Source organism: Scatophagus argus, chromosome 12 (genome assembly GCF_020382885.2).
Source record: "Scatophagus argus isolate fScaArg1 chromosome 12, fScaArg1.pri, whole genome shotgun sequence".
Lineage (NCBI taxonomy): Eukaryota > Metazoa > Chordata > Actinopteri > Scatophagidae > Scatophagus > Scatophagus argus.
In genome coordinates, this window is record NC_058504.1 from 15,059,180 (window position 1) to 15,086,447 (window position 27,268).

The window sequence follows — 27,268 nt, forward strand, 5'->3', positions numbered from 1 at the left end:
CAGGTGAATGATTGCGAAACAGAGAGCGGCCTTTGCTGTGCAACCCTGTCCCATGCTGCTCCCTCCTCTCAGGGGATGGCCAAGGTCCAGGATGGACACACGAACGCTTGTGACAGGTATACAGTGCGCATGTAACCTTGATACAAGAATATCCCTCATTTTTAAAAGCCATGTGGATATTTATGTGTATTTTTATTCATGAAAGAGTGTTTGTGTGTCTATGTGTGTACTGTACAGCTCTGCAATGTTAGAGGAGAGCCAGGATGGTATGGACAGTGGTACCCTAAGTCCTTCAGCTCGACAGGTTACCATCCAGCGCCACCCAACTCAAGGCTTCGGCTTCATTGCAGGCAGCCAGAGGCCTGTCATTGTACGCTCCGTCTCTGCTGGTTAGTGTGTGTGTGTGTGTGTGTGTGTGTGTGTGTGTGTGTGTGTGTGTGTGCATGTTTTTCTGACCTTTGTGGGGACAAAAACCTGTACACACATGTGTGTTACATGTGGGGACTTACCTTCCTTATGGGGAAAAAGGGGTGAAGGGTGAAGATTTGGTTTAAGTTTAGGTTAAGGTTAGGTTAGGGTTAGGCAAGTAATGGTTATGGTTATGGTCAGTCTCCGGGAAATGAATGGAAGTCTATGTAATGTCCCCATAGGGCATGAAAACATAAACTGTGTGGGGACAAAAATCTGTTTACACAGACATATAGTGAGGACCTGACCTGACCTTTACCTTGTGGTGACTTGTTTTTTGTCCCCACAAGGTAAATCATTAAATATTGGTGGACTTGCTTTAATGTTAGGCTGAGGTCAGGGTTAGGTTTACATTCACTCCAAGAAAAAATAATGTAAAAAATATTTTTGTATTTTTCATGTTATTGGGCACTAATAAGAAGAATGAATGAATGAAAAAAAAATATTATTATTATTTGCTTATTTATTTTAGCATAGCATACCTTGACTGAACAGTGGAGATAACTCAATAAGGCTGATTTAAATGTAACAATATTTCAGTGAGATATAGTGACTCAACATGTGCTCTACCAAACAGTTGAGCAGAGGTAAGGTAAGGGTTAGGATTAGGCAAGTAATGTTTATTGTTCATGGTTAGGTATTGTTTAAGCCTCCAGGAAATGAATGTAAATCTATGTAATGTCCCCAAAAGTGAAGGAAACACGATTCTGTGTTTGTGTGTGTGTGTGTGTGTGTGTGTGTGTGTGTGTGTTTGCACGCGCACGAGAGAGAGAGAGATGGAGCATGCAGGGAGAATGATAGCACTTAAAGTGATCCTGTGATGACTCGAATTAAACTTTCCTTTTTACTGTATGTGTATGAATTTGTATGCTGGCTGTGTGTCCCATCTTATCTGCAGACGGCCCCTCCTTTGGCAAGCTTCTCCCTGGAGACCAGATCTTAGCCATTAACGAGGAGACGGTGAGCGACGCCCCCCGAGAGAGAGTCATAGACCTTGTAAGGTAACATCCTTTACTGTCCCAGGAGGGGGGGGGGGCTTAGGGACTAGCAACCTGGGCAAGTGGAAATAATGAGGGGCCTGGGTAAAAAGGGTGTGGAAGTTCAAAAGGAACAATCTGTATCTTCTTTGCTGATGATGTGTTACATCAACATAACCTGTGAATGAGTCAGTCCTTTTTCAGCTGAAGGACAGCGAGGAAATGGCAGATATAAATCCGGAGAAGCTCTCCAACCACCCTGCTGTCCATGGTGTTATCTAACCCACTTCACTCTGTTGTCTTTCCATAGACGCTGCAAAGACACTATAGTTCTCACTGTGCTGCAGCCACACCAGGTAGTATAATGGGACACTCACTCCTTCATGTTCCTCTCCCTCCGGATTTCTCTCACACCTCATCAGTCTTAACACCATTTGTCACTCTGAATCATACCAAAAAAGCACGTTCAGTATTCTGTTCCAACAGAGCACACTCAGACAGTGCTGACACATATTAGTATTCATGGCCATGCCTACACATTAGAGTAGTTTATTTTTCTGGTCACCCCTCTCTGAACAGCTCCATGTAGGCGCTTAAAGGCCTACATAAGACCCTATAAAATAAATTTCGACTGTGCATTCGTGCATACAGAAGAAATCGATATATGCTATTTATTTAGTCATCTAACTGATACTGGATATATAGTTTTAAAATGAAATACTCATATGCAATGTAAATCTTTTTTTTTTCAGTTTCATATTTCAGTACTTAGAGTAGGACTACAGGTTTGTAATTCATTCATAGTGATCAGTTACATAGCAGTACTTAAGAGACTGGCCTGTATTGTGCTCAGACCAACCAGAGCAACAGTTTAAAACTATTTAAACTTTTGGAGACTGGTTTTATGTTGAAAGCAAATTTGCAGTTGTCGCATTGCAGCAGCAATAGCCAGTTCTCCAATTCTCATCTCTTTAGTGTTGGCAGTCACAGGGGCTTTTCTTTCATTTATGTCTCTTCTTCCAAGCTGATTCAAGAGTTCCTCTCTCTCTCTCTCCCTCTCTCTTCTCATTCTCAGTCACCCAAATCTGCCTTCATAAGTGCAGCCAAAAAGGCCCGCCTGCGAACTAACCCGCCTAAAGTGCGCTTTTCAGAGCAAGTGTCCATCAGCGACCCAGACTCAGTAAGTTCAACTCATCATACCTCTCTGTGACGTGTGCATGCAAACACATGTTTTTACCCTGTCCCTTCCTCCACTGCTGCACATTTCTTTTGCTTGATCAGTCATTGCAAAAAGCTTGAAGTAGCCTCTTATTTTAGTCTGAGCTTCTCTATGTGGGCTGTTGGTCCAGCAGTTTGGCCTTGAATAAATTGCTTGCCCTACAGGAGCAAACTGTACCTCTTTTCACAAGCTTTCAGTCATTTTCAAATAACAGCACAATATCATTTAGAAATTTTGAAATATTTGTGGTTCTTTGTGTCCAGTCTTAAATGGTTGCACATGGCAGAGCTCTTACGATCTAAAATCTCAAATTTTGCCATTAGCGGAGGATATGGTGTGAGGTGAAAATAGATTGGTCACCTGTTCCTGGTTAACTCATTTGGTGACTTTAACAATTTATTTAGCAGCTCTTTGTTGAAAAATAGAAAGTAGCTGTATTTTCACAGTTGTATTATATTTGCCACCAACATATTATTTAGAGATATATTTTCCTAATCGAAGCGGTGGAGCCAATGAAAACATTAATTACAATGGGCTTTGCTTTTTCATAAAATGCAATGTACAATTCAGCATCCCACCCCACTCACGATATATTTTTTCCAATCCCTAATGCCTGGCTGTCAGTCAAAGATCTACATGAAGAAAGGAAGTTACACTCTAAGTAAAGTGGGATCATGAAAATGAGAAGCAGCAGACAATCAATAAAGAATCAGAAGTTGGAGCAAAGTGAATTTCATCATTTTGGCTTTTATTCAACTGAACCTAATGGAAGAAGGTAGAGAAGAGGTTCGCTCATCACACAGACCACTGGGTCTCCGATATAACTTTTGGATGAATCTCAGCATTAGGCACTCCAGCTTTGCAGTACCAACACTGTGTCAGCCCAGAGATTTCTTTTATTAGACCTAAATTAAGACTTTAAAGTGAGCAATATTGCCACAAACCAGCAAAAGCTCCCCTGATGGCTAACACGACACTATTGGCAGGCTGGATCTCCTCTCTGAATCTTCCTTCCTGATCTCTGTTAGAATTGTGAATCTAGTTGATCAGAGCTCAAGGAGCAGAACATACAGCACTGTCGATACAGAGATAGGAAGGAGATGCTGATTGGTACTGATCTAAATCTAGATTCTCTAGAGAAGCAAAGACATGAGGCCATGATATTGAGCTGTGACTTGCCTCTCGCAACATTTTACCCGCAAGTGACGAAAAGGCTCCAGCTCAGCCTCACTAACAAGAACAAAGGTAGAGGCTTGTAATGTTTGTCTGTTAAAGACCTGTTTGTGGTGTCTCCACACTGGTTCACCCTCACTTAAATGTTACAGCATGGAGAAAGATCTGTTCATTCAGACTTTCATCGCTTCCAACGTGCATATAAAAACAGCTTGCGGAGTCTTCGGAAGACTTAAGTTCTCACAGAAAACAGACTGCAGGGCATCTGCTTTGGACACAGCTCTCCGTTTCAACTAAATACATTTTCTCAGATATATTGTTGCAATAAATCCACATCCCTTTGCTGTCATGAGAAATGTCTGCCTTTATCATCAGATAAAGACGGAACAGATACAGCAGAGAGATAAGGGTTGATTTTGTTTTGGCCTAAAATTATGGAGCATTTTCATTTTGAACTGCATCCTTGCCAAATGTCATATTAAAATCCCCAAGTCTGCGTTATTACATTAGATATCGTCTTCCCCTCTGATCACAACTGTGCTTCCTTGAGTCATTTTCTTAAAAAGCCCACACTAAGATAAAGAAAAGGAGACAGCAATAGGGAGGAGGAGGGTGTCACATCACATTCTAGCAAGAACTGAAAGAACTGAACTGCATATCATAACTTTTCTTTGAGTAAATGCAATAACCTTGAATGAGGCCTCTTGTCTCCTCTTACGCCTCCACTCACTTTGTGTACTTTCAGTCCCACCGTCCAATTTTTTTTTGCATGAAATACATACATAAGCCCCTCTTTGATCCTGATACGATGCATGACACACCTCCTGGAGGACCTCCTCCGTTTTCACTACTTTTTGGTTTTGCCTCAATAACAGACAGAAACCTACCATTGCAGCTGACTGTTTGTGCTGTACAAATAATTCTTGATAACCTCTTTGGCACATTCTCACACATACCAGCATTTTTTTTTTCACTAAACCCACGCTGTTTTCTCCCTCAATCTCTTCCAGACAATGCTCAAGGACGACTCTTTGCTACTCATACCAAATGTGTTGAAGGTGTTCTTGGAGAATGGACAGATTAAGTCCTTTACATTTGATAGCCGTACCACTGTTAGGGTAGGTATTCACTACAGCTGTGTACATGCAGAATTTATGCAGTTAGAATTCATTTTCATATGAACAATATATCAAATTACTATACATGTAATGGTTGCCCATTGATCTTCATCACCTGAGTTTGCAGTTTCCCACAGTTGCACTGAGCAATTTTGCATCAAATATATTCCTTTTCCTCACTCTCACAGCACCAACTGGCAGTCAAACAAAGTTAGCAAGTAGCTTTCAACCACAGCAGAGCATCCAGCTCCCCTATAGAACCAAACAGTTTGATTAAAGAGTTTGGTCTAGACCTGCTCAAATTGGAAAGTGTCATGAGATAACTTTTGTTGTGAATTGGCGTTATATAAATAAACTGAATTGAACTGAATTGAAAAATATATATAAATATATATATATATATATATTACCATTAGCATAAAGACTAAAAAAGAGATAATGAGAGTGAATGTTCGACATAACTAAGTCAGATGACCAGAAACACAACTCCAAGAGAATTATACCATTGCTCTTTGTCTGTCAATTGTGTAGTTAAGCAAATATTTGCTAACACACAAGATTAGAAAGGGATCATATTGGGTTTACAGATTCATGTGCTTCCCTTAATTGGCGAAAAAAGTCAGTTACTGTTGTTGAGTTTTGTTGCCTTTTCTATGATATCATATTTAGTTTATATAATGACTGTTTTGTGTTCACACATAAATGTAACACTTTAATCATGAAGCACTATTTAAGCCTCACTTTCATGTTTATTTCTAATGAGTATTTGCATTGAGAATATACAGATTTGATTTTCTTTCTTTACGCTATCAGTATCTGGAGTTTAAAATCTCAGTAATGTGATTAAGGCCATAAAGCAACAAATGAATTCAGTCAGATAGAGGTCATTTCTGTCTCTATGTCAGCTTCTATGATGAGTCTTACATCTCCGAGAAGACTCATTATATGGACTCTATTAGATTTCACAAATTTTGAGCAAGGGAGAAAAGGAGAAATACAGCAGCACTTTTAGGGCGAGATGGAGCAAGCTCACCCAGGCAGCCTAATTAAATGGAAGTTCAGCATAATATGAAGGCTTGGATCAATAAAACAATGCCACCAATTAAATCAATGATAGGATGCCCAGTGTGTGTGCCCGTTAGACTGTCAACTCAAGAAGCTTTCCAGCAGTATTTCGGGTTACAGTCTATAGCACTCTGTGTGTGCCTCACTAGATCGTTTGGCTTCCCAAGGCAGCACTTAATGCAAACCGCAGAGGTCAGTGCTGTTAAAACTGCTTCTCCCTGTTTTTCACAGACAACTGCTTCTGAGGTTACATCAACGAATGTCAACTTAATTGTTTATGGAGAGCAAACCATTGGTGTACATACTTTAAAGTTCTTAATGAGCCTCCATACTGAAACTTACAAAGTACAGTGACTTATCAAGACAATAAAATACCTTCTAATGTCGATGTCTCATTTGTAATAAAAGGGCAAAGAAATACTGAAACCCTCATCCATCTGTGCATTTTCTAAAAAAATATATAAGAAATGTGCTACATTATTCACAGGTACTGATAGACACAAGAGCAAAAGTTTGCCGTTCACCACAACATGAAAAGATTGTTTCTTTAATAGGATGCATTCACTGTGCAGAATAAAGAATACTTATGGAAGCTCTCCATAGAGCAAAATCACCAATATCAAAGTAGAGAAACTAAACAGAGCTCAAGGATATCAGTTTGACAAACTACCCTATACAAGAAAAAAGTGATTTCAGGATAAAAAATAAATACCCTCTCTCTACATTAAATATATATTTTTGTTGTGATAGAATGTATTCTTACTGTGGAAATGTGTTTCAGTCTCTAATCTGTTTCCATCTTCCTCCTTCCAGGATGTAATCTCCTCACTGCAGGACCGCCTCTCACTGCGCTACATTGAGCACTTTGCATTAGTGCTGGAGGCAGGTGGTCTGGACCAGAATCAGAGACTGCATCTGCTGCAGGACAACCAGCCTCTGACACACGTGAGAAATCCAAAACGACTTTATGAGTTTAAGACGTGTGACAAATTGTTTCATTTGAGGGATATGTTGGCAGGATTAGTTGGTTGAAAGCAGAAAAAGCATTATAAAATATGACACAGTGCTAAAATGAGAACCAAAGAGGACTGTGTTTTGCTTTCAGACTCAGTTTCAGCGGTTGTCGTTGTCTTTAGTTTCACTTTGGTTGATTTTAAATTTGGTTTAGGTCTGCCGACCCTCGCTCTCTGCTGGAGAACAAAACCCACAACTCTGATACTTTGGGCCTGCCATCAACCCTACTACACATAAGCTGAAATTAAAATTATTTTTACAAGAAATCAGATGATCATAATCACTCAAACATTTATTTTGGATGCAAATCAGAGTTCCTGTATTTTCATCAGTTTGATTGGCGTCTTATTTTATATTTGTATTTTGGTTTGTTGGTTGTTGGCAGATTCTTTGCGTTTCTTCACACGGACAAAGCTAAATCTGTACCGCTCACTTGAACATACACAGTGCCGCAAGTTCACCCAATGCTACCCTGTCAACCTATGGAAAATCATACTGTGATATGCCAAAGATGCAGTAGGTTTAGGCTGATACTGTTGTGTTCCCTCAGGTGGTGCACAGAACGTATTTCCAAGGGATGAAGTGTCTGTTCCGCATCTGCTTCTTCCCCAAGGACCCTGCAGATCTGCTGAGAAGGGATCCCGCTGCTTTTGAGTACCTCTATATACAGGTAAAAGGTTGGACTAAAGGGGGATTTAAACGGATTGTCATTCAGTCTCATGGCACTGGAGCAAACTGTTACTGCTTCTGTTGAATTATGTTTATTTTTGATTCCTCTGACTGATTTTAGAGTTAAAAAGTTTGTAGACATCAAAGTCAGGCTTTTGCCACAAGCTCCAAAAATGTTTTCACATCTCCTGCAGATATCTAACAGCTGTGCATAAAACATTTGGTCATGTACTAACAGAGTCGCAATGACGTCATCAAGGAGCGCTTTGGCATGGACTGGAAATCTGACATCACGTTGCGGTTAGCTGCTCTTCATATCTACATCACTGTGTCCTCTGCACGTCCCAATCAGAAGATCTCTCTCAAGCATGTCGAGTAAGTCTCCTAACTAAATTATCTTTCAGATGAACTCATGAGAAATTACAGACAAAAAATGATGTATTGCATTTTTGCTTAATTAACAGTTCTGTGTAGCATATACCAGTGAGTCCCACAGTGGAGTTTGTTCATCCAATAATGTCTAAATGATTAATAATAATTAATCCCAATAGTATTAAAAACTCAAATTATTCAAGGATCATTTTCCCTAGGTTGTTATGAGACAAAGAAATTCATTGCTTTGTTAAATTACATCTTTCCATCAGTTTGCTAATTTATTCTTCAAAACCTCAAGCAAGCAAGTAATTACTTTCTGACACAACCACAGAAGCAGAACAGAGCTACGGTGCTTGTAATAGGCATAGGGTGAGCATGTCAAGCGAGAAGTCATGTCATAGAGGATGTAAATTAGGCTCACTTTGTATTCTTATGGAATGAAGAAAACTCAGAGTTGGGACGTCTCTCCTGGACTCTGATTAACTACTCCATTGTTCTTCCTCTCTTGTGTGAATACTTGCCATCTTTCCCTTTGCTCTCAATCACAGAAAAGAGTGGGGACTAGAGCCTTTCCTCCCCCTAACTCTGCTGCCAACAGTCAAGGAGAAGAATGTGTGTAAAACCCTGTCTCAGTTGCTGAAGACCTACCAGCATCCGCCACCATCTGGCAACAAGGTTTTTCCATATGAAACATTGTGACAATTGTAATTGTAGCCCATTTTCATGACTGAAATATTTCAGATATTCCTTCTGGATGATTTTACCATCTACTACTGCTATTGTAACACATTTATAAGCACTGAAAATACATAGAGATCTCTTGCCAAAGTGCCACACTTTTGATTACTATTAATATTTAAGTCTCAACACTTTGCTGCTTCTTTAGAGGAGATTTTAATTAATTGTATTCTATGGTTATGTCTATTTGATAGCTAGGCCTTCATCTTAGGACAGGTCCTTCATTTCTATAGATGTAACGGTTGCATAAGACTTTATGATCAACATTTGTGGCTCAACAGTGCCCCCAGGAGGATATAGGAGGTGCTGGTGGAGGATCCCCTTTAAAGATAAGCATTTCTTGTTTATCATTGTGTTGACAGGTCCCTCCTCTCCAAGGAAAGCTGCAGTACATGCGTGTACTCAATGACCTCCCACCCTTTGGAGGAATACTGTTTCACACTGTTGGACTGGTAATACATTTGTGTCTATTTATATCTATTTACTTTACTCCCTGCTCAATTTATTTTCCTGTGTATCTTAGAAGTTGTGCTTGTAATCACACTGGGAGGATGTGATGCTTTTTCAGTGTACTAAGTCAACATCCAAACAGCAGATATTGACAGGTATAAGTTGACTTTCTAATAAGTAAAGGTAAATCTTTGTAAACCTCCTGTGATCTCCAACAGGATGAGAAACAATCAGCTACAACACTACTGGTGGGCCCTCGACATGGCATTAGCCATGTGATTGACCTGAAAAACAACCTCACCACAGTTCTGGCAGAGTTCAGTAGGGTTGCCAAGATCCAGCTCTACCGAGAGAGCCAGGGGGTGGCTCGTGTGGAGGTCACAATCCATGAGGCCAAGGTATTATAATATAGTCCCTGAAGACATATACTGCAATTATGTTTGATGATGACAAGACACACCATAATCCAACAGAGAAAATATGTATTTTGAATGCAATCTCTTTATAGATGCAGTTTCCATTTTAACTTTAAAAGTGTTCAAATTGTTCAACAATTTCATAAATTTTATTTCATCCAGGTTATTACAAACTGAACAGGCAATGCTCATTGCCTGTCCCCTAAATAGTCTCCTAATTCCCCTCCCTACCACCCTCCGCAGCCCCTGGTGCTACTCATGGAATGGCCGGAAGCCAGTAACTTTGCATGTCTCATCTCTGGTTACTACAAGCTCTTTGTAGACCCTAAACGGACCATCTACTTCAGGACTCCTGGTCAGTCTCAGCTGACCAAGGCAGGTATGTTAGAAGTATTTTTTATCTTGTAGGGGTCAATTGTGACAATGTTAAAGGATTTACAGAAAACAACATTGCTTAATTAAAAATTTAAGATGAAACATTCATATGACACATTTGGAGTTGTGTAAATAAAAGTGTCTTTCTTTCAGCATCATATTGCATGTAAGGCAATATTTGGCAATCTTCATATTTTCAGTCTATATGGACATTGATCTGCTTCTTCACTGGCTGAAACCATTACCTGTAGTCCCCAGGTTATCCTGGAACTACCATCCCATGGCGCCCTCTGCTGTCTGTCCTCTCATCTCAATTTTGACTCATTGGAATGGGATATTTTTTAAAATAACATTTTGGAATTTAACAGTGAATTGCTCTTTTTACTGTAATCATAAACATTTACTGTTCCAACATGAACAGATACTCTGCCATCTGTTGTCTCAATCTGTAGTCCACATAAGAGAAGATCATCATATCATCACATTCCACCAGTAACAATCCCTCCAACCTCAAACAAACTTCAACTTTCAACATCCATCTCTGCAATAACAACCACCAGCTGTTGCCTCTGCTTTCCCATCAGGATCTTCTCTGTCCCCCTACCAGTTCTTAACACCTCAAACTCTCCACTGCTCTGACAATTCTATCCTCAGATTACAGAAGCTCCCACCATGTCCATCCACGGTCTGGGGCAACCAGCTTGCCAAGTGGAGGACGGCGAGGGGATGAGAGGGAAAGCTCACATAGGGAGTCAGGGTCTGGAAGGGTTCCAGTTGCAGCAGAGCCTCAGCATCTAGGCCTGTGTCATGTCCACCTTCGAGAACAACAACAACTTCAGGAGCTCCAAACACATGCTGAAACTGAACTCGACATTAATGACAACTTTATTTCCCAGGAGCCCCCTGGGCGGTCTCGTACCAAGTCAGACCCCATCCAACAGAGTACAGAGGAAATAGCTGGAGTTTCAGAGAGTCCAGCAACGGAGAATGCAGGATTCAGAAGCCGAGCCCAAACAATGGGTCAGTCCCAGAAAACCTCACGTTACTTCTGTGACTCCTGCAAAGCCAGGCACAGAGCAGAGGGTCTTGCAACAACAGTGAATAATAGTGGAAGCTCGGGGAAACACTGTTCCAGTGCTTGTGCCTCCAGAGATGGAGGTGCTGTTGATCTAATGGCTCTCCCACCCCCAGGGAATGAAGAGGAGGACGAGGCAGACAGTGGAGCAGAAAAGCTACAGCCACCACCACCTGCTATTGCTGCCCCACCACCTGGTTTCAGAGACAACAGTTCAGATGAAGATGACACAAAGAGAGGGAGGAAGACACGAACCAGTGCGAGCTCAGGGGTATCCTCTGGGAAACTCGTCCAAGCCAAGGAAGATGTGCCTGTGACATTGATTGATAATGTTTCCACAAGAACAGTCCGAGATCATGCCCAGGAGCTTGATGATGCTCTGGTGTCCACCTTACAAGCACTCGAGGCTTTGGCAGCCTCCGAGGATTACCCCCATCACCCTCAACAGCCAACACAGACTGCAGGTCAACAGCCTCAGTCATGCCACAGCCCACATCTCACACACAGAATTAACAATAATATTGATCCAATTAAAAGAAATTGTTTTTCGATCCATCAATATTACACAGTACCTTTGTAGTACATCAACTTTAATATTAGTAAAGTCTTACTAATATCTCTTTGTGAAATTACAAGAAAATCCTGGAATCTCCTAATTTTATGGCAACAATGCACATGTAATGATTGCAAAAACAACATAGTTAAGCAGAAGATTCAAAACTACATGACATCTACAGGAAGCTGAATCAGTTGACCCAAACAAGATTAATACTGAAGTCAAGATGAAAATATTACAGAGCATGGTTTTACATAAATGAAGAAAAACAACATTAACAGATTATTACACACACACAACATTGTGTGTGTTAAAAACATTTTAAAAAACAAGCCCATTATTAAAAGTAAAACTTTCTATAAATAACAAACCCACTTGTACTTATCTTGTGATATCATGAATCTAATTTTGAAAGACTGGTTTTGGAAACAAATGAACCATTACAAAATTATTTTTGCTCTTTTGTGTAGTTACTACGGTAACTACAGTAAACAGCATTTATAAAAATTTTAATATTTCTTATTAATATTTGTTGTCTCTTTTTAATTGCATCCTGTGCTTTCCTCCTCAGGGTTGATTGTTTTAGCTGCCATTACACCTGAGTCATCCCTGGATTCAGGCCATGAGACCAACTCCTCTGAACTGACAGATGTTTCTGAAATGGTGTCGGCAATGAAGCAGAACCAGAACCAGGCCTACCTGCTGGCTCACCATATCAACAAGGAACGTATCCTCTGTCGCCGTGACTTTCCCCTGGCTATCCCTGGCTGCACTGCAAAAGCTATTGGTACTGGGGCCTTCTCTGTGGGTCAGATTCGTGCTGGCTGTCCACCCAAGCAAGTAATCCTCAGCAAGACTGTTCCCTTTAAAGTCAGTCCCAGTCAAGACTCAACTGCAGTGCTCAGTGTTGTGACAGAACATGGGGGCAACCAAGACACTACTCAGACTGAACAGAAAGCAGAAATGAAAGCAAACTCTGAGTCCACCAAAGCAACCACCCCTGATACCCCTTCTAAGCCACCTGCAGAAATTAAAGTGTCTTCACTGACACCTCAAGTCAGTAAAAATCAGAAGTTATCAAACTCTTCTGGTGAGACACTGAGCCAAAATCTTTCTGATGGTATGAAGGAGAAAACAACAACACCTCTTAATACAGACCCTAGCAACAAAGCCTTACCTATCCTCCTGCCTGTAGACAGAACTGCCTCCGCCAAGATTTCTCACACTAATATGTGCCAAGATGCCAAGACTGCCTCTAGCGAGACCATTAAGCCTTCAAGCTCTACAGAACTTCTGCCAGTTGACGACCTTTTCTGCACTTGTCCAGTGCAACAGGAGCCTGGGCCCCAACTAAGACTAAAAGATCCACAGGTTCAGAAGGTAGTGGTGTTTCAATCCTCTTCCCCCACAGATGATGAACGTCTCCGAGCTAAAGGCCTCCAGCTGGCTAACAGCAAAGAAAATGCAGTGAGAGTAGGAACAGATCCTAGTTTGGCAAAGCCCAGCCCTCAAATACAAACCAAGTACTCTCCTTGTTTGCCTAAAAAAGTTGAGAGAAAAGAAGCAACTGAAAACAAGGCTGAGGGCGCCCAGGGAAAACCCCAACTTGAGTCACAGAAATCCTCTATAAAATCCTTACCTATTTTAGATGATCCAACAACACCCAGTCTCTCTGTAGATAAGGTCTCCACTCTCCCAGCCAGAGAATCAAAGAAGCAAGGAACTGGTAAGGGGAAGTCTCAGCGCAGTGCTCCTTTCTTGAGTTTTAGAAACCTTCTGTCAGCTACGTTTCCAGCAAGAATGCGAAGAGAAACAGATGAGCGAAGGGCTCAGTTGCAGAAAGTACGTCAGTATGAGCTAGAGTTCTTAGAGGAGCTGCTGAAACCCAAGTCATCCCAGGGAGAATTCTTGCCCCCGGGATCCTCACCTGTGCCCTCAGGCACTCCATGTGCCTGCCAGCTTCGCACCAGCCCTGTACTAAAGGCACCAGGTATCTCCAGGGAGCAGCGACGCAGCTGTGACTGTAAGCGAATGTGTAGGGGCATGCGTTTGCCTGACACATCAGTTGGCTCCACAACAGAAACACAGCACAGAGGTAGAGAGAGAACTATCTCAAAGACCCCTCCAGCAGTCTCTAAAGCCCCTCACACTCAGGGTGCTACAAGGAGACCTCAGACCTTAGAGATAAAGACCACACGAATACGCTCTACCAGCCTTGAGTCAAGAGAGCCAAGGGGAGAGCAGGGTTTTTGCTTGCCCACCTGCACTTCTCAAACAGATTGCATGGGTGCTCCACAATATAAGAAGCTCCAGAGGCGCTACAGCATCGGCGAGCTGGATAACAGCACTAGCACACCTGTGTATGCTGAGGTAAAGCCCAAAGCCAAGAGTCTAGAGAAGGAGATGGAAAGAGTGCGAGCCACAGGCCTAAGGCTTCCCACCCCGGTTGAGCCAGTCCACACTCAGTCTCATCAGGCAGAGGGAAAGGGGAAAAAGGGTGTGTTTTTCATTCAGGGAGAAGAGCTACTGCGCGAAAGTAAAGATGCGACTGGTGAGGTGTTGCTGACCCTGCCAAGTGAAGACAGTGATGACAAAGATAAATGCTGCTCATTCTGTTTCTGCTACAGGAAGTGTGAAGCAGCAGATGAAAGCAGTGAGAAGGATGAGCTCTCATATTCCATACCCCTTCAGGTCCTTCCAGGCATGGAACTGGACTCACGTACCTTTCCTGTAGTAAGCAAAACACTCCAGGTTCTTAATGCAGAGGACTGCAGTGGGGAGGAGGAGGAGGAGGAAGAGGAGGAGCCACAGACACAGGAAATTGACCTGAGAGCCTGTGGTACACTGGAGGGGAGCCTGGCACGGGTACAGGCCCTGCAGGGGAAAAGTTTCAGCTTGCCTGATGGATTCCTAAATGCCCAGTTGGATGCTAATGAGTTGCTAGCTATCCTGCGTCAGTGTGCTAACAGTCCACAAGCTGAGGGGGAGGCTCGTCTTCAACCCTCACAGATTACAGAGTACAAACAGGAGCTGGCAGTGCGTTTCAAAGAATTCAGGGCATCTTGTCGGCGAGTGGCAAGTGTTGAAAAAAGCCCAACACGTATGCTTGCTGTTGTCACAGCCAGTTTTCAAGTGTTGTGTGAACTAACTCAGACCTTCATCAAATTGGTCAGGGGGGTTCGTTCAGAAACCCAAAGGCTGCAGCTGTTAAGAAAAGTTGAGGAAGTAGCCATCAACTACACTTTGCTTCTGCGGGCAGCAGAAGAATCAATGGGACACTCAAGCAGCCTGCCAACAAAGACAGTGAGCCCGCAGATTTCCTCCAACACCAATAATATGAGTTCACTCACTCGACCCATCAAGACGCTACCCGCCCAGTAAGAATAACTTTGGAATGGATGTAATCCAAACAGTCTAGAATGTGGGTGGCTACTGTTTCCAAATTCATTATTTGTTTATTGTTTACATTTTTTACAAGTCAGCAAATCATCTTTAGTAAAAATTGCAATGCAGCTGTTCCATCCCATGTTTACAGGCCCTGAGGTAGCCTTGTGGATCTTGTTTTGAAATACAGAGATACACCAAACTAATGCACAAGACTGGACAATACAGGGCTAATCACCTCATAACAGTATTCACAAAATACATAAGTGATTATAGTATAACATTTTGTAGTATATATTTGAGTTGTGTTGACTTAGCAAATAATATAAAGTTCTGTGGAGAAAAAAAAGTGAAAAATATATTTGAAATGTATTGAGTTAAGAGAAGAATAAGATTATAATATATCAACAGACATAAATGTGCGCTCTGGACAAAAATATTTCAGAGATCTCGTCAAGTAGCAACTTCTGTTAATTCTGTAGTCCAAAGCGTTGGTTGATTAGGTGGTGATGTGTGTTTGTTGAATTTCCCTTTGTAATGCCAAATGGAGATCTATGTTGACCATGTCTGGTGTACTGATACAAGAGTGAAAATCCAAATGACAGTGTTGGAAAATGAAAACCACTGAAAGAAAATTCTCACATTTTAAACTATACTGACTGACAGAGGCCCGTGCTGTCACTATAACAGTGCAGGTATCAAACACACCTGCTCAGGGCAGACAATGTAGCAGAGACCCAAGTCATCGTCTTGTCCACTATACAGTACTGAGTGTCGTTACCTTACTCGGCTGTAGAAAAGGAATACCCACACTGTACTTACTAAGGCACAGAGTGTATTTTACACCATCACTGGACCATGGCTCACTTGCACATCACTTGTTGTGAATCATAGTTTTAAATATAGCCAACCACTTGCAAGTGAGTAAGCTTATCACTAGAATTTTGCACAACCTCTGAAATTAGCTCTGAAGTTGAAATGTATCTTATAATGTTTCAGTGTTTTTTATTCACTCTGCTGCTGAAAAACTCACTTGAGTCCACACCACCAATTTTACATAATTCATCTCCTCAAAGTTAGATCTTACCCACTTCAAAGGATACTTTGTTTTTATTCAGGTATTCAGAATACAGTATAGACAAATTTGCTTTCTATGTGCTGTTGTACATTGTGAAATCTAGCAAATATATAAGAAACACACAAAGTAGTTTTCTATGTATTTTAATAAAACTAACACATCTGTTTCCTGTCTGAAATCTTCTTTGTGTCTCATCCTCTTGTTATTCTTGAAAATTAATCACAAAGGCTTTAGAGTTGTGCTGGCCTAACATGTATATTGGACATACTGTTAAAAGAAAGTGCTGTGAAACCAAATTAATGGCGAAAACCGGGCTGCCACAATACATGAAGACAAGAAACAATATTGTTGTCTCTTGCACAAAATGCATTAGTTACTTGAACATTTTAAATACAGGAAATACTTTATAGCCAAACTGTATCTTTGTTGTGCTTGTGTACATTTGACCCTTTGACCCTGTTACCCATTTTGCTAATTTTATATTCCAGCTTGAGGGGCAATGTGATTATTCACCAGTTTAACATTATGGCCCATCTATAAAGCTTTTCATTTTACACATGAGTCTGATCTTTAACATAAAAGCAAAAGCAGGATATCAGCTTTATTGAACTTATTTCCTTGGTTTCAGGAACTATTTGTAGTGTTTACAAGCACTCTCTTTTAACGGTTTGTCCTTTGCTGTTAATGTGGCATTTTCCATAAACATAATATGCAGTGTTTTCTCTTTCACTGTGCTGCATGTTTTCCCTTACTTATTAGACTTTCAGGGGCAGATAATTTGACCATTGGAGGTGATGATATTGTTTGTACAGATAATTTTCCAGTTATAAACTGGAAAACCAGGCAAAAATGAAAGGCCATTGTGGCAAAATGTTACTGTTTTGCAAATTATATTCAGTATGGAAATGTATTATTCTACACTGTAAATGTAAATAGTAAGATAACACATTTGAGAGAATGTGAAAACACTTTTAAAACATTACTTGTAACATTAAGATTTATCCAGCCTCTTCACTATTTTATAAAAAGCAAAAGATCAAACATGCCTGGAAGGTAATTATTTATAGTAGTAATGTAACATAGGAACTAATAGCAAAACATATATTTTATTGAGTATATTACAAGTATAAAGCATGGGACATGTTTATTTTTATAAAAATAAATGTCAGACAGTGTTTTCTCATCAGCACATGAACATTTTAACGTTATGCTAAATTTTTTTTCTGTGGTTGTCATTGTTCAGTTGCTTTGTTAAACTGTGTGGATTTGTCTATGTTTCATTCACATGATGAGCCTACGACGGCTTGATCCATTGTTTCTTTATGTGCACTTATTCATTCCTGTCTTTATTTACTGTCAATGATCTGTCGTCACTGTGGTCTTCTGTCTGTGTACAAAGTTAACTCATGTTTTAAGAGCAATAAAGTATATTATATAAACTCTGTCAGAGGGCTTGGAAATGACATTGCATGTAGTAAACTTGGTAGTGACAGACTGTCCATTAGAATACCTTTAAACAAATGAAGTCACGTGAAAGATGGAAAGCTGGAAATGACTCTCTTGCTGCTGGGTTCTTGCTGGTCTGGTTGCTTTGTTCATTTGCCTCTGTTGACTCAATAGTGCAAGTCTAACTGACCTGAAACAACAACAAACATTAACATTAAAATGGCTTTGTGTTGTTGACATTTAAAATAGGTTTACTTACAGATATGCTATGCTGTTGACTCAATAGTGCAAGCTTAACTGACCTGACACAACAACAAACATTAACATTAAAATGGCTTTGTATCGTTGACATTTAAAATAGGTTTACTTACATATATGCTATGCAGGAAAAAAACAATGTATGGACTCAAACAAAAATAACCCCCCTCACTGGCAAGTGTGAAGTGTGTGGCAGGGTCTGTATATCTCCAGAGACCTCCCCTCTGTCTGTATTTCCTCATTTTCTACCTGTTTCACTGTGTTTGGGATGTTCTATTTGTCACTGTTTCTGAAGAAAGATTTTGTTCACACTTACAGCAACAGACAAATTGTGCAGAGTGTACCTTTAAGACTGATTTCTCTGTGTTATTAGCACTATGGCTAAGCATTTGAAGAGCAGATAGAGCAGATCGAAGCTGAGCTAAAAGCAGGCCAGGGGAGCCCTAAAATTGCAATAAGATTAAATTTGAATTTCAAAACCTGGCAAAATCCACCACAAATACAATTGTCTCTGGCCGGTGGATATCGACAACACACCAGTCAAAAATTAAACATACAGGAATATGCCGTTGTCATTGATTGGTTGTACTCACAGGAGACATTTTGACATATCACAGTAGAAAAGGCACAGGCATAAATAATCAAATTAATGATGGCTAATATTGTGTTTGTTGACTATGTGTCATGATGTCAGGGTTTCAGCTACTGGGACATTTAAACAGAACAGAGTCATTGTTAATGTTATTGATATCTTCGAATGGGCTGAATATCATTTTACGCATGAGAACTGTGGGCCTTCCCTCAGACAAAGCTTGGATATATGCATCCCTAACCCCTCCTAGTTTACTTGTTTGGTCTTGCTCAATTCCTGGATGCCTATGGGAACACTGTGATGTGATGATGATGTGGTGAATACTTGAGGATCCACGTTTCCTGAGGCTCCAAATGCAACAACAAAACAATTAAGAAAATATCTAATTAATTTGAGGCAAAACTGTGTAACACTCGGGGACAAGCGGCACTAAAAACGCGGTTTATCTATAAAACTAAGTGTTGGCTCAATTCACCGTTATTTGTACTGTTACGTTGCACTGGCATAAGTCAATGCACAAAATCACGAGGGTAAACACGCCACCGAAAAGCGTCGCTCGCGCGTGTGCTCCTAGTTTTGGCCGGAATGACGTCATCGCGGCAGAACGTAAAACAAAGCGTGCGCGCTGCCGCGGCAGGACGATCCGCCCGCGTGATGTGTGGGACATAATGGTGGATAGGTAGTGAACACACTTTTTAGCTCGGTGAGAGTAGCTCATCAGCTCGCCTCTTCTGACTCGACAGTTGCTCTCTGCCGCTGCACGCTCGGACTGAACGACGCACTGGATCGCAACAAAATGCCCAACATCAAAATATTCAGCGGTAGCTCACATCCGGACCTGTCCCAGAAAATAGCAGACCGCCTGGGTCTCGAACTGGGCAAGGTTGTTACGAAGAAATTTAGCAACCAAGAAACATGGTGAGTTGTCTGCCGTTGCGGTTACTTTAAAGAAGCTTATAATCAGATGTTGCACGCAAATGTTGTAGCCTAGCGACGTCTGTTTAATTAGAAACGTGGTGTCACGATGAAATTGCCGCGCATTGTTGTTAGGAACTTGTAGTCCACGCATGTCTGAGAGCTCATACTAACAACCTGCCTGCTAATTCCTGAGCAACAAAGCCACGTCCGTAACTTAATAAACTGAAATTATGTCATAGCATATTCAGACTCATTTTCTGACTTGCACGCACGCACGCACACCCTTGTTCAGTTCACATCACACGTAGCAGTTGTTTACATTGTCTCATTTATCTCCTGCCTGCCATGGTGTGTAAACTCAGTGGCACTAAGTGCTGTTTGTCTTGTCACCTCTCTCCTTTGGCAGCGTGGAGATAGGGGAGAGTGTACGTGGGGAAGATGTCTACATTGTGCAGAGTGGCTGTGGGGAGATCAATGACAATTTGATGGAGCTGCTGATCATGATCAATGCCTGCAAGATAGCCTCTGCCTCCAGGGTCACGGCTGTCATCCCTTGCTTTCCGTATGCCCGGCAAGACAAGAAGGACAAGGTGGGGGTGAGGGATATCTGTCTAATTACTTCTGTCATGTCATTTGCCACCCAGCATCATGACAAGAAGCCTGCAGTCATGTGCATCAACAACTACTCGACAAAGCATATTTGCTTTCTTTTTTGTGGTTTGTTTTTCTTTCCCTTGTTTTGCATGCTTTGCTAGCTCAACTGCCATTTCCATCTCTTGCATCTCCTTGTGTAGCTATTTGCCTGCTATTTACTCTCATTCCAGAATTTTGCATGTATGAAATGTTGTACACATTTAACTAGGAAATATAAACTTTGTTAATTATTGTGATGGGTAGGTCAGAGTTTCTGTTGTCTTCTGTTTACCATTGGAATCCAGCAACCCTGTTCTAATGTCAAGTGAGAACAATTTTCTATATGCACAGTTTGCAGTAAGATAGCCTGTGTTAGGAATGAAACAACCGTTTCTTTTGTAGTCTCACTCTTGACAAAGTGAACTCTGGTAGTTAGGCCTTAGCCTGACTAACTACCATAATGACAAGCAGATTTCTCCTATTTGTCCAGGACTTTGAAATCTTCCAGGACACCAACAGAAACTCTGGCAAGACAAGATATCCAGGATGTTGTACTGAATTTGTTCTAGCAGCAAGTGTTTTTCTGCAATTAAAAGCCATATTGTAGTTCATTAGTAGTACATACCAGTGACTTTTCCATATCATCTTGTAGTGTATTGAAGTGTATATAATAAATATTGAAAGCTATCAGCCTTAAAATGTTTTTATATTTACTATATATTACCATATTGCTCTAGAGTCAAAAAGAAATTGACTAAATGGCTATACTCTAAGTTAAGTTTTATTTTTAGAAACGAGCCTGGCTTGCCAGTTCCCTTATTCCATGTGACTGAAGAGATCTATTTTCATTACAGAGCCGCGCTCCTATCTCTGCCAAGTTGGTGGCCAACATGTTGTCGGTGTCGGGAGCTGACCATATCATCACTATGGACTTACATGCCTCACAGATACAGGTGAGCAGCAGGAAAGCAGACCTAAACAGAAGTGGATCTTCGTCACTGTCCTGTTATTAATCTGTCCTTTGGGTCGTTTTTGTTCCTGATTTTGGAGAATCTACATTACAAACCTGTCACAGCCTTAAGTTTATATAGATGACAACAAAGACAAAGGGAGATTTTAGTCTTTTGTTGGAACTTCTAGCGCGTCCAGCTTCTGTGTCCCCAGTCCATACATCTTTAATATCATTTTTTTCAGGGATTCTTCGATATCCCTGTTGACAACTTGTATGCAGAGCCAGCTGTGTTAAAATGGATCAAAGAGAACATCCCTGAGTGGAAAAACTGTACCATTGTTTCACCTGATGCAGGAGGAGCCAAGAGGTATGCCAGTGCCCTGCGCCATAGGTGTTTTACCCTTGAACATAGCTTACCCTTACCGTATCTCCTGTGGAATTTGCTTTAGATTAAACCTTCGCTTATCTCTGGCAAGGCTCTAATCTGACATGTGTGTTTACAGTTTTTTTACACTTTGGCATGCATTGGCTATAACTCATGGACATTACACTTTCTCTTTACAGGGTCACCTCAATAGCAGACAGGTTGAATGTAGACTTTGCTCTTATTCACAAGGAGAGGAAAAAGGCAAATGAGGTCGACCGCATGGTCCTCGTCGGAGATGTGAAAGATCGGGTTGCTATTCTTGTTGACGACATGGCTGACACATGCGGCACAATCTGCCATGCTGCAGACAAGTAAGCCGCTTTACCTTTTTGTGGTAAATTAACATGGAACCTCATAGCATAACAAAAGTCTTGGCCACAGGCCAAGTGGATTGCTGTGGTTGATGTTGTACTAAGTATATAAGAGATTATTACTGAATTTAAGGCCAACGATCTGTCGACATATCCAGTCCTGTGGAAATATATGTAATGCATAATACTGTTTCTCTCCCTTAAGACTAATTTCCGCTGGTGCCACCAAGGTGTATGCCATCCTGACTCACGGCATCTTCTCTGGCCCCGCTATTTCACGCATCAACAATGCTTGCTTTGAAGCTGTGGTGGTAACCAATACAATCCCTCAGGAGGAAAAGATGAAGCATTGTCCAAAAATACAGGTCATTATACAGTATTGGCTTTTGTTCCCTATATGATTATTTTAATTATCATTTGTTTGTTTGTTTGTTTTTTTCAGTGCAAAAATAATTCCCAGTTGTTGTTTTTCTCCCAGTAAACAACAAAACGCAACTTCATGTCATCTTCTCTCCCTTCAGGTTATTGACATCTCCATGATCCTTGCAGAGGCCATCCGTAGAACTCACAACGGCGAGTCTGTGTCATACCTGTTCAGCCATGTCCCCTTGTAACAAATAGTGTCTACCACCTACTGTGTGCTGTTACACCAAAAAAAGAGAAGAGGGAATTCTCCAACCTAAACAGAAAACATTAACAAAGCTGTTCTCGAAACTAACCTCAGAGATGTTAAAAAAAAAAAAAAAAAAAAAGAAAGAAATTCAAAGGAATGAACTGTCATGTCTGTTACTAATGCTGACCCTTCTCTCTTGAGCAGTGTCTGTTCATGTTTGGGGCACCAAAGCAAGCGCAAGCGCAGTTTAGCCCAGCATATTTATTGTACATGGGTAAATAAGTGTTTATCCACTGTGAACTTTGTGACACCCCACTCCCTTCATAACATATAAACATTTCTCCTCTCGTCAGAGCTTATATTAATATCCCTGGCAGGTTCCTCTGGTCAGGAGAAGCCACATAAATCTGTTACAGTGCTTTCTGTCACAATAAATGAGTGAAGTTTTTCATGTTGCTCTTGGATCCTCTGCTGTTTTAAAGAGTATAATTAATGAAGTGAATGTGTATTGAACTAGTTTACAGTGCCACTGAAGCTCCACTCAACCAAGAGTGCCTCAACAGTCTGAAATGTTAAACAGTCTATAAAAGTCAAAGTCTATCTTATCATAAAATCAGATTACTTTTATTCCAACCCACCCACTCCCAGACTCTTATTTAGCTGGGATCATTTTTTTTTTCACTGGATGAAGGAGCTTTTATGTGTCTTATCAGGCTGTAAAAGATGTTTTGGGATGTTTCTTTCAACTCTTGAGGTGCCCTCATTGAGTGGGGTTTGCCCAGTGTCCAGGGTTTACCCTTTGAGATTCTGTGTTGAAGGTCTTTTTATAGAGAAGCTGAGGGGTTTGGGGTCTCTGCAGGCTGGAGCTTCCATCAGAAGTGTTCGCCTGCTACTTCTGTTTTTCTTTGCATCTTGGTCTTTTTTGTATGTCTGGAGGAAGGATAATTAACGTGCATAGTCCAAACCTCTGTATTTTAGTTTTTCAGTAGCGTGAATGTGCCAGTTATCTGAAGATGCATTCGTAATAAAGTTATATATGCGCAAAATCTTAAATCTGTTTTAGTTATTGTGTTAATAATGCACCATACTTCCAGGTTTATAGTGCTTGAAGTATCTTACAACCAAGAATATAGATAAAAGAGGTCTTATTTAATGGAGACAGGGCACAGTTATTGCTCCAGATAAACACTATATAGACAAAAGTATGTAGAATTCTGCATTAAAAAAATCTCTATATTTTGTTGAGTGGCATAGTCACATTAGCCCAAATACTGTCAACAATGCCCAGACACAAAGAAACTAATTTTCAAGATATCAGTGTATTTTACTTGGTTGGTTGTCACTCTAACTTCCAGGACAGAGTCAGAGAGTGAAGAAGGAAGTCTGTGAACATGACTAAACATAAGATGAATAAAATTTTACCTCATCTGTGAACATTTGTTGAACATGAGTTACCACAGATTCACCGCTGGCACTGGTGAATCTTTAAACAATGAAGACAACAACTCCTATGACTGCATGCCACCTGCACCTTCTGTTAAAGAAACCCCTAATATCATGTACAAGTACAATGTTTATATAAATTAATTGTCTTATATTTATAAGCTTGTTCCAATGGTTTTAGACCTTTTATGGTCAGTAAATAATTAAAAGATTCAGTATTTCCCTGCCAGAATTTGATTCCCTGTTGGGTCTGAAAAAGATTTTAGACCCTAAAAAGACTATGAATTGCAGACAAGATGTTTGGACAGTTAGATTAAAACAACAACAATACAAATAACTAAAAAATAATTTTAAAAAACTATCTAAGTGTATGTATTACTGATCTTTGTATTTCAGAAAAGGAAAATAAGTTTAAAAAAAAAACATCCTGCATGACATTGGGGTAATTATTGTAGAAGGCTGTTGTTATTAACGTTTTATCACTTTGAACACACCCTTCTTCAGGGGAGAAAAGACTTTGACCGGCAAGTCAAATAACCAATCGCCGACCATATGACGTAGACCGTCTTGGCCAATAGTTATTCTGTAAGAGGCAGGACAGTAACCGACGCCGAAAGATTAATGCCCGTTGCATCTGTTATCTTGACGCCGTCGCGCACTGTCTGACGGGATTTAACTACTTATTTTATCTGCATTCATGAAGGAAACCTGTTGTCCTCGCAGCTCAACGAAGAACCAGAGATTAGCCCCTTTCACGATCGGTGTTGGAAAACAAATAGATGCCCGTGCTGCCTTCAACAACCAACAATGACTTTACATTTTCTATTTTTGCTGTAGGGTGACAGCTGACTGGGTGAGTAAATTTAATCTCTGATTCGTCTTAAATGTTTATGATTGCTCACCATAATTTACATTTTGAAGTATGATTTCTTTGGCTGTAGTCTTTTTTTCCATTTCTTTGTTTTCAATTTAAGCATGACTGCTGTGACACAGTAATGATTTGTGGTTTCATTTTTACTCAGCTCAACGATGGCAGGAAGTTCTGACAGTAAAAATGATGAAAGGGGCCACGGTGATCCACAGTTTCGTTTCCATAGCTATTTACATGGAGGGACCTCGAGTTTGCTGTCAGCCCTGCCCACTCTCATTGTTTTCCCTGTATATAAAACTGTTTTTCGCCAGCAAATCCACAATACCCCAGTTCACCAGGCAGTTGGACAACTCTACAAAGAGGGACTTGTAAAGCTCTACAGGGGCGTGGCCCCACCATTACTGATGAGAACACTTAATGGCACGCTGCTCTTTGGCCTCCAGGACACCATCCTCCACAAGCTCTCCCTGTCATCCCAAAATGTCATCTCCACCTCTGCCCTGCCTGCTCTGGCTGGGTTTGGTGCAGGCATGGTAGAAGCTGTGGTTCTAACCCCCTTTGAGCGCATCCAAAATGTGTTGCAAAACAGTCAAAACGACCGTCAACTGCCCACCTTGAAAAGTGTTCTCGTCAAGCTGAAGGCACAGAGGCTGGCCTCAGGGTACTACAGAGCTTTCCTGCCCATCACAGCCCGCAACGCCCTCGGCAGCTCCCTCTACTTTGGCCTGAAGGGGCCTATGTGTGCCGTCGTGGCAGGACAAGGACTGTCTCCAGTGTTCTCCTCCTTTATCTCAGGAACACTGACCTCCATGGCAATCAGCTTAGCTCTTTACCCACTGTCTGTGCTTGTGGCAAACATGCAGGCACAGGTGGGAGGGGAGGTGAAGGGGGTCATGGCTTGCTGGAGGATGCTGTGGAAATCTCGGCAGGGGCGTGTCGCTCTGCTTTACCGAGGAGGTTCTCTGGTTATTTTGAGGTCATGCATTACATGGGGAATCACCACTGCTATCTACGACAGGCAGCAGAAACATTCAGGCTGATGACAGACCATTAAAAATTGTTGGGTTTATTACTTGTATTATTTGTTATCCAGAAAACTGAATGAAACCATATTACATCAATTTTTTTTTGTATGTTTGCACTTTGTATTCACTTGTATTCCTCATCACTATTTCACACTCACCTGGTGCCTAAACAGCCACATTGCTGTTGACTTCATCTGACCTCCAGTGCTTCCACAAGAAGAACACAATTCATCACCTGCTTCAAATCAGTGAATGCTGACATTTTTGCAAGTCAGAATGCCCGAACAAGTTGAAAGCACCACTGCTGGGACTTAAACCCCAGTCACTAAGGGAGTGGGTGAATATTTATTATGTACCAAAGTGGTCTGTGCATTAGAAATATAAATACTCTGCAAGTGAATCATAGGTGCCTTGTATTTTTTCTCTTTTTTTTGTCTTAAATGGGAACTTCACAAATGTTATTCCTGAAAGTTTACCCATTACTGGAAGTTCTACTGAGCCTGTGGAAATGGTTGTATAATGTCCTCTGTGGCTCTGAAGGAGGATGAAATGGGGAATGACATTCAGGAAAGGAAAGGTAATCGCGTACCATGATCAGCGACTTAGATCCTATGGGCCACCCATGGAGTTTTCTAAAGTGATGATCGGGGGTTTTTTTATTGCATTGGAGACTACAACTTAAAAAGTAGAAGTTGAAAGTTGGGGTGTGGATTTTGCAAAAAGATGGTTAGTGATTTGATTTCATGCATATGCCAGACCCATATGACGGGATTAGATTGTGTCTTTGTGATAGTGCATGCCAGTATACTAAATTACTGGAGTTCCCCTTTAAGTGTACAGAGGAGACAAATGCAAGTTCAAGGTGTTTTGTCAATGTATTATTTAATTTTCTGTATGATATAGACACTGTATTATGTATAATATCTATACCATAAAGCCAACACTGCAATCAGAAGACAATGCTTGAAATAATTTAGTTTGTCATTTAAAATGTAGCCCATAAAATAAAACTGTATCTACTTGACTGTGAAAGAAGAATGTCAACTGCCTGTCTGTAAACTAAACATATAACTTTATTTTTAAAAACTCCTTTATTGTATTTATTTATCAAGTCACTGCATTAATAAATTAATCTTATCAGTCGTGCATTGATCCCAAGGGGTTTGTGTTATTTACTAGCTGTTATCGTTCTTTCCCAACAGATTTATGCCTCATCATGTTATGTCAGAACCAGTCCACTAGATGGTGCCGTGTTAACAATAAAAACGTAATAATGCATACCGACTGCAATGGCATCTCGGTGCGCTGATGGTGCTGCGCAGTGGCAGTACGTTCTTCCCCGGAGGTACAGGGAGGGACAATTGATTGAAACCATATTGCAACACCACAAGGCAAGAACGGACAGCTGTGCACCAAGAAGCAGCCTGCAACACTTCAGGGAGGTCCAGTCATCAAGCATATCCAATTAAAAGCCTCCTCCTGAGCTCTGGGAGCCAATGGGAGCCAGAGCACCGGTGTCCATGTTGGCGTCCAGAAGGGCGTGTTGACTCTATTTAAACCGTTGGCTTTGCACAGATTACGCAGACGCATTTTACCTGTAAAGGACGTTGTCATCGCGCACCCACGCAC

At 41.0% G+C, this 27,268-nt stretch overlaps 3 protein-coding genes across 4 annotated transcripts; all 3 read left to right on the forward strand.

Annotated features, from left to right (window-relative positions):
- The first annotated feature begins 1,408 nt into the window (after positions 1-1,408).
- On the forward strand, positions 1,409-17,588 carry frmpd3 (FERM and PDZ domain containing 3). Its single transcript, XM_046406011.1, has 13 exons — positions 1,409-1,469; positions 1,756-1,801; positions 2,521-2,625; positions 4,848-4,955; positions 6,834-6,965; positions 7,585-7,704; positions 7,942-8,078; positions 8,627-8,753; positions 9,179-9,268; positions 9,485-9,664; positions 9,926-10,061; positions 10,712-11,596; positions 12,260-17,588. Exons 4-13 carry the CDS (start codon positions 4,851-4,853, stop codon positions 15,067-15,069), a joined length of 4,722 nt encoding a protein of 1,573 aa, XP_046261967.1. The 5' UTR covers positions 1,409-1,469; positions 1,756-1,801; positions 2,521-2,625; positions 4,848-4,850; the 3' UTR covers positions 15,070-17,588.
- A 1,475-nt stretch (positions 17,589-19,063) lies between these two features.
- prps1b (phosphoribosyl pyrophosphate synthetase 1B) lies at positions 19,064-23,353 on the forward strand. 2 transcript variants are annotated; one of them, XM_046406012.1, is made up of 7 exons: positions 19,064-19,364; positions 19,771-19,960; positions 20,852-20,950; positions 21,192-21,316; positions 21,514-21,687; positions 21,893-22,052; positions 22,209-23,353. In XM_046406012.1, the coding sequence occupies exons 1-7, from the start codon at positions 19,243-19,245 to the stop codon at positions 22,299-22,301; spliced, it is 963 nt and encodes a 320-aa protein (XP_046261968.1). In that variant the 5' UTR covers positions 19,064-19,242; the 3' UTR covers positions 22,302-23,353. The 2 variants fall into 2 exon arrangements, with proteins under 2 accessions (XP_046261968.1, XP_046261969.1); XM_046406013.1 differs by having other exon boundaries at positions 19,771-19,954.
- A 991-nt stretch (positions 23,354-24,344) lies between these two features.
- On the forward strand, positions 24,345-26,786 carry LOC124068524 (solute carrier family 25 member 53-like). Its single transcript, XM_046406855.1, has 2 exons — positions 24,345-24,596; positions 24,766-26,786. The coding sequence occupies exon 2, from the start codon at positions 24,773-24,775 to the stop codon at positions 25,652-25,654; it is 882 nt and encodes a 293-aa protein (XP_046262811.1). The 5' UTR covers positions 24,345-24,596; positions 24,766-24,772; the 3' UTR covers positions 25,655-26,786.
- The last annotated feature ends 482 nt before the right edge of the window (positions 26,787-27,268 follow it).

Excerpts from the sequence above, each read along its gene's own strand:
- LOC124068524 (XM_046406855.1), top strand. The coding sequence starts at position 24,773 with ATGGCAGGAAGTTCTGACAGTAAAAATGATGAAAGGGGCCACGGTGAT.
- frmpd3 (XM_046406011.1), top strand. The coding sequence starts at position 4,851 with ATGCTCAAGGACGACTCTTTGCTACTCATACCAAATGTGTTGAAGGTG. Across the intron at positions 8,754-9,178 it reads CGCCACCATCTGGCAACAAG|GTCCCTCCTCTCCAAGGAAA; the intron begins GTTTTTCCATAT and ends TTGTGTTGACAG. Across the intron at positions 9,269-9,484 it reads TGTTTCACACTGTTGGACTG|GATGAGAAACAATCAGCTAC; the intron begins GTAATACATTTG and ends GATCTCCAACAG.
- prps1b (XM_046406012.1), top strand. The coding sequence starts at position 19,243 with ATGCCCAACATCAAAATATTCAGCGGTAGCTCACATCCGGACCTGTCC. Across the intron at positions 19,365-19,770 it reads TTTAGCAACCAAGAAACATG|CGTGGAGATAGGGGAGAGTG; the intron begins GTGAGTTGTCTG and ends CTCCTTTGGCAG. Across the intron at positions 22,053-22,208 it reads AGCATTGTCCAAAAATACAG|GTTATTGACATCTCCATGAT; the intron begins GTCATTATACAG and ends CTCTCCCTTCAG.